Genomic DNA, 6,368 nt, shown 5'->3' with positions numbered 1-6,368 from the left:
TTAACAACTTAATGCAGGAACACTTAACTTTCTCAAAGTTTCTGAGGGTTGGGACTCTAGAGCAGTTTAGCTGGGTGATTCTCTTCAGAGTCTCTCACTAGGTTGCAGTCAGCCAGGGCTGCATCGCCCGAAGGCTTGACTGGGCTGGAGGAGCTACCTCTAAGCTCATTGGTGTGGCAGTTGTCAAGAGGCTTCATTTTTCACCAATGGGTCTCCTTATAGGGCAGCTCACACATGGTACCTGGCTTCCCCCAGAGCAAGTGAATAAAGAAACAGAGACCAAGATAGAAGCCACAGTGTCTTTTATTACCTAATCTCAGAAGCGGCATAACATCACTTCTGTGGCATTCTATTGGTCATGGAGACAACTCTGGTCCAGTGTGGGTGGGGGCACACAGGGGGTGTGAATACCAAGAGATGGGGATCATTGGCTGCTGTCTTCATTCCTTGGGGCTGCCCTAGCCAATTACCACAAACTTGGTGGCTTAAAACAACAGAAATTTATTCTCGCACAGTTCAGGAGATTGGAAGGCTCCCGTACTCCCTCCGAAGGCTCTGTGGAAGAACCTGCCTCCTCACTTCTGATGGTGCCCCAATCATTGGCACACCTTGCCTGGTGGCACTCTCCTTAGCCTCCATCTTCTCATGGCCTCCTTCTCTGGGTTTCTTTCTTCTTACAAGGACAGAAGTCCTGCTGGATTTAGGGTTCACCCTCATACAGCATGACCTCTTAACTAATTGCATCTACAAAGACCCTACCTCTAAACAAGGTGTGAATGAAAAATATTGCCTGCCATTTCAGTAAACAAAGGATGTGGTAGCCATCAAGCCATCACATCACAGCTTCCCCCAACAGTGCATCCTGAGGAAACCCTGGATGACAAAACACAGGATACTGGCCCCAGATAGCTGAGGTGCATATCAAAGGAAAGATTCCAGTGAGCCCAGACTCTTGCATCTTCCCATACATAGAAAAGCACTGAATTCCTTAACTTAAGATGTCTGGGGCTTCCCTGGTGGCGCAGTGGTTGAGAGTCCGCCTGCCGATGCAGGGGACACGGGTTCGTGCCCCGGTCCGGGAAGATCCCACATGCCGCGGAGCGGCTGGGCCCGTGAGCCATGGCCGCTGAGCCTGCGTGTCCGGAGCCTGTGCTCCGCAACGGGAGAGGCCACAACAGTGAGAGGCCCGCGTACCGCAAAAAAAAAAAAAAAAAAAAAAGATATCTGATTTTCTTAAATTAACAATAATCTTTTGATGTTCCGAATACCTGGTCTTTGTTGCAAAAACTCCTATATATCCTGGCTTCCCCCTTGCCTCTTTGGAGCAGTCCCTTAGAGTTATCTGAGAGGCTGTCTTCCAGGCTTGAAGCCCTCAGAATGCCCAGCAAATAAAACATAACTCTCAACTTAAGGTTGTACATTTTCTTTCAGTTGACAAAGATCACAGTCTGAGGTTCCCAGAGGGACATGAATTGTGGGGAACAGTATTCCACTAGCCCAGGAGACCCCTTGGAGGCTGGATCCCACCTCTTGGAATCTCAGAAGACTGTGACCAATCCAGGTCAAAGCACAGGATCGTTACCTGTACGTTACCACAAAGCATGAAGGATTCCCACCGCTCCCCTGCCCCTGCCCCTGACCCCTTAGGGGTTTATTTTAGGGGTTTACCTTTCTGCAAGGTTTCACATCAGTAGTGCCACTCAGCAGAAAAGAAAGCTGTGGACTAAGCCCCAAATCTCAGAAGGATTTACCCAAACTGGGAAACAGGTGGAGGAAGAGTGGCCGTGTGCCCAGCCCCTCCACGGTGGAGGCCCTGAGAGCAGAGGTGGGTTCATCACCACGGGTCTCCTCCTACACCTCCTGGCCCTGCCCAAGCTGGCCCGCCCCGGGAGCCCTGGGGGCATGTCGCCCTAGTCACACTGCTGGAAGTAGAAGTCGGTGATGGGGCCGTCCCAGCTGGTGTCCTTCGGGAGCTGAGTGACCCGGAGAGGCTGGTCCACTTCGGGCATGGTGCAGAGAAACCAGCCCGGGTAGGCAGCCAGCTCGAAGCTAGAGGTGAGCCCCGTGTCCCGCCGGTAGAAGGTGAAACTCTTGGACTCCTCGGCACTGTGGTAGAGCTCCATGATGTTCACTGGCTGCAAGCAAAGGTCACAGGAGGTGGCTGAGGGGTAGGGGCCGGCCCCAAGGCACAGGGAGGCGTAGCCATAATTAACAGAACCCTGGAGGGAGAGGAGCCCAGGAAGCCGTGGCATCAGCATCTTTGACTTAGTGAAGCCACGTGGTGAGGCTCCCCCGACAGGACCCACCTCTAGTTTCAGGGTCGGTTCCTGCCCCGTCCCACACGACAGGCACTGGCTCCCACCCTGGACGCCCAGGATGACTGGAGAGAGCTTGGCATCCAGATACCGATTGGGGACCACGCTGATCTCCTCACCTAGAGGAAGGAAGCAGATGCAGGGACCTTGGCCGCCCTTCCCTCCCTCTGCCCCGTCATGGGCTGTATCAGGCCTTCTGTCCCCAGGCTGGACAGAAGGGGAGCCTCATAACAGCTGTCATGTAGGGAAAGGGGGTCTCCTGCCAGCTGGTCCAGTGGAAGTCAAGGCAGATAGCACACGGTACCACCTCCCAACCCCACGCCCACTCCAGGGTCAAAAGCTCAAGTCTTCTCCAAGCCCCAAGGGAGACTGACCACCTCTTTTAATGCCCCTCGACCTCCCAGCCTCTTTTCTGTAACCTGTCTTGATAAGCGTCCCATTAGAGTTAGTTGGTATCTTTCCACCCCCTGTGAGATTCCTGAGAACAGAAAAGGGTCTCACTTTTCTCTGTAAAATCCCTCCATCTCACACACACACACACACACACACACACACACACACACACACACTCAGCCTCACAGAGGGCTCTGCCTGGCCCCAGTGCCCAGTAAGGCTGTTCTAGGCGAGTAGGTATGTGCCACTCTAGAGAGAAGGTCCTGTCACACTGTGTGGGGCTGTGGGAATGAGCACGAGGCCGGATAGCGTCACCTGCTGCTCTAGGCCCCACCGCCCTGAGTGACCGAGGACCCTCAGAGCACCGAGAGGACCAGGGGCAAAGGGGCAGAAACCCACTCCCACGTGGCAGTGAGGGTGTAGAGAGCCTGCTTAATGCCCTCCTCAGTGCTGGCTCCCGGAAAAAGGGCTGTTGGGCTCAAGTCCACCTGTGAGGAAATGACGAAACAGCTATCTTGGAAAATAATCCCACCTTTGCGTAGACGCTCCCAGTGGGACCGGGGCATGGCGCCATGCCGGAAGGTGCGCTATTTTATTTGTCCTTGCTCAGAGCCTGGTCTTCTAACGCCCCGTCTACTGTGTCAGGCCCAGGGTCTGTTGGCTTGTGCCAATGTTTCTAAGCCCTCTTCAGGCCCCCTCCCCTCAGAGTATTTAGAAACCTAGGGAAGTAGGGTCCTCGTTTGCCACCAACCTTTAATGACCTTCCCTGCTTGCAGCGCTCCGGCTTGAAGCTGGTTATCATGCAGATAAAGCACCTTCAATGTCGCATCCTTCATTCTAAAGCATCAGGACAGGATGACACTCAGGGCAGGTGGTGGGTGCTCCAGCTTGCCTGGGCTCTGAGAGTCCCCCAGTCTCAGGCACCGTCACCCAGTCTTCCCACTGAGCCAGAAGTAATGGCACAACCTTCTCTCCCAGCCCTGGGGGCTCATGCCTACCACCAGGACAAGGCCACAGCCTCCCATCTGAGTCTTCATCCTATTCAATCTGTTTTTTTGTGTTTTTTTTGCGGTACACGGGCCTCTCACCGTTGTGGCCTCTCCCATTGCAGAGCACAGGCTCCGGACGCGCAGGCTCAGTGGTCATGGCTCACGGGCCCAGCTGCTCCGCGGCATGTGGGATCTTCCCGGACCGGGTCACAAACCCATGTCCCCTGCATCGGCAGGCGGACTCTCAACCACTGCGCCACCAGGGGAGCCCATCCTATTCAATCTTTTCTACGCTAACCAGACTCTGCCCGGTGTCATGTTGGAAAAGAAACTAAACTGAGTCAGAGTCCTGTGTTCTCATCCCGGCTCTGCCGCCATCACTGCTGAGTCACGACAGACAAGTTATTCACCCTCTCTGGGCCTGAGTCTCCTCATTGCTAAACTAAGAAGATGGGACAGATGCTGCCCAGGCCTCTTCAGGATAAAAATGAGCTTTGGCTGACTTCCGCCTTTACTTCTGTTTGGTGCATTTACTTGCGCTTGGCCATATAGTCCCTACCACGTGAGGGATTTCTTTACATTTAAAATTCGTTCATTTTGCCTTTCGTATTTAATTCACACCTACAATCTCAGTTGATTTTCTGACATCCTGTGAGGTGAAAGCTGTACTCTAAAGGGGGTTCCTCCAGATGTGTACAGATTGGTTCAATGCTGACTAAACACAATTAGACAAATCTCTACTTCAAAGTGACTAATATGCTGAGTTGTGCTATGGTCCTCTTTTAAGGGGACCTAGAAAGCATATTTCCCACATTTCCTGGACTGAGGAGCATCATCGTATAGAGCCACTCGTAGGACTGGGGTTCCACAGAACGCACCTTGGGAAAAGCTATACTAGACTCCGAGTTCAGTGAGAGCAAGATTCTTCTCATTCACTGTTGCAAAAGTCCAGCTCATTGCAGAGCCCCTGGCTCAGCACATGCCAATGAACAGACAGGCTGACTGATAGAAGAGTTTTACTGCTGCTGTCTTATCCCAGAGGGCAGCAAGGAGGTAGTGGTTGGATTGATATCTCTTCACTGCAGTGGGTGGTAACAGCAGGGCTCCAAGCCGGGCCTCCTAACTCCCTAGGAGGGATCAGGCCACAAGCCCCTCTCATCAGGGAAGCCCCAGAAGAGGGCCTGCTCCCGTCTGAAGAGGCTGGAAGAACTCCTCTAAGGGCAGGGAGTTGCTGTTCACACCTTCCCAGCTGCCCATCCCACCTGTGGGACAATCACAGCGCCCTCCCCGGAAAGGCTGGACAACAGATCTACCCAGAATTCACTCCATCCCCCGAGGACATGGCCCAAGCAGAGGCTCAGATACTCACCGGAAGCACAGCGCCCCACTCAGGACCATCTCGGTCTTCTGTGTGTTGACGTTCCTATTTTGAGATAACAGAAAATCTTAGGTGGAGATAGAGGCTGAGCTGGCAGGGGCCCCAGTAAGCAGCGCCCTGAGCCCCCTGGCATATGAACAGCCCCCAAGGATCAGGGGATTCTAGGTCTGGGGTTAGGAGAGGTGAAGCCCAGCTCCCCAGAGGACACCTCAGACTGCTCCTTTGTCTTGGCAGGACCCGAGGTGTCTGCCCGCTCCTCCGAGGTTGCCTCAGCCCTTTGAGTGACGCCCTAGGGTGGGGCCCCTGAAACTGCCTCAGCCTCCGGAGAAGGGGGGTTTCCAGAGTGATTTCACACCACCTGACGCTTCCAGAAACACCTGATGCTCATTATCTCTCTCAGGGACGGAAGCTGCTGGAGACAGCCTTCTTCTAGCAATTCTAAAGAACTTCCAGGGGCTTTGCAGCCCTCAGTGAGCACTCAGCTCCCGGACATGTGGCCCTTCCAGACCCAAGGGTATCGTGCAGAGAAGAGCTCAAGGAAAGCAGATTTTCGAACAGCCCCCTTTCCTCCTTCCTCCCTCCGCTCCTTCCTTCTCTCCCTCTTTTGTTCCCTCCCTCCTTCCTTTCCCTCTTTCCTTCCTTCTTTTCTCCCTCCCTCTCTTCCTTCCTTCCTTCTTTCCCTCCTTTCTGCCTTTGCCGGGACCACGGGAAATGCTGGAGGTGGAGCTCTCCTGCTTAAGGGATGTTAAGTCTATGTGCTCACTGTAGAATAACCTGAGAATCTGTATTGACAAAACAAAACACACAGATACTTATCTCCAGTACGTGCATCGTAAACGAACCAAGGACAGCAGTTTTTCCTCTGCACATACACGCCTGCACCCATCACAGCTTTACACACGACTGCACCCCAGAACCTGCACTCCTTCCAGCACGCTTTTTCATGTAGCAAGATAGCAGAATCTCTTTCCATGCCCAGTATAATGATATCAGAATATTGAATAGCCACAGAGTATTTCATTCTACAAATGCAACATCATTTATTTATGGCGATCTGTTATTACTAGTCCTTATTGTTATTATGTGTCATTGAAAATCATGCTGTGACAAACATCTTTGCTCGAGTGTCTGATTATATCCCTTGGAAATGAAACCTAGCTTGGGCCATCTATGATTGATCTTTCTTCAGTACCTAACTGGATAACACGTGACTGTGTAACGATGCGTGTGGTTTTAATCCATCCACACACTCTCTGTGATGGATCTAAAATGAAAGGTAAGGGTCAGTGCATA

General features: G+C 52.7%; 1 protein-coding gene across 1 annotated transcript; it reads right to left on the bottom strand.

Moving 5' to 3' along the window:
- Positions 1–1,869: 1,869 nt before the first annotated feature.
- On the bottom strand, positions 1,870–5,099 carry IL36RN (interleukin 36 receptor antagonist). The gene is made up of 4 exons (XM_029231397.1): positions 5,067–5,099; positions 3,460–3,545; positions 2,307–2,434; positions 1,870–2,135 (listed from the first exon to the last, which is right to left on the bottom strand). The coding sequence occupies exons 1-4, from the start codon at positions 5,093–5,095 to the stop codon at positions 1,911–1,913; spliced, it is 468 nt and encodes a 155-aa protein (XP_029087230.1). The 5' UTR covers positions 5,096–5,099; the 3' UTR covers positions 1,870–1,910.
- Between the last annotated feature and the right edge of the window lie 1,269 nt (positions 5,100–6,368).

The sequence above is a fragment of the Monodon monoceros genome, unplaced genomic scaffold, assembly GCF_005190385.1.
Source record: "Monodon monoceros isolate NGI ecotype Baffin Bay Population unplaced genomic scaffold, NGI_Narwhal_1 Super_Scaffold_19, whole genome shotgun sequence".
In the NCBI taxonomy this organism is placed as follows: Eukaryota; Metazoa; Chordata; class Mammalia; order Artiodactyla; family Monodontidae; genus Monodon; species Monodon monoceros.
This window is presented reverse-complemented; position numbering and strand designations above follow the sequence as displayed.

Bases quoted from the DNA above. Each gene is read 5' to 3' on its own strand.
- IL36RN (XM_029231397.1), bottom strand. From the start codon at position 5,095: ATGGTCCTGAGTGGGGCGCTGTGCTTCCG. The intron at 3,546-5,066 runs GTGAGTATCTGA...CTGATGCTTTAG, and splicing joins AGTGGGGCGCTGTGCTTCCG to AATGAAGGATGCGACATTGA. The intron at 2,136-2,306 runs GTGGGTCCTGTC...CTTTGCTTGCAG, and splicing joins AACCGACCCTGAAACTAGAG to CCAGTGAACATCATGGAGCT.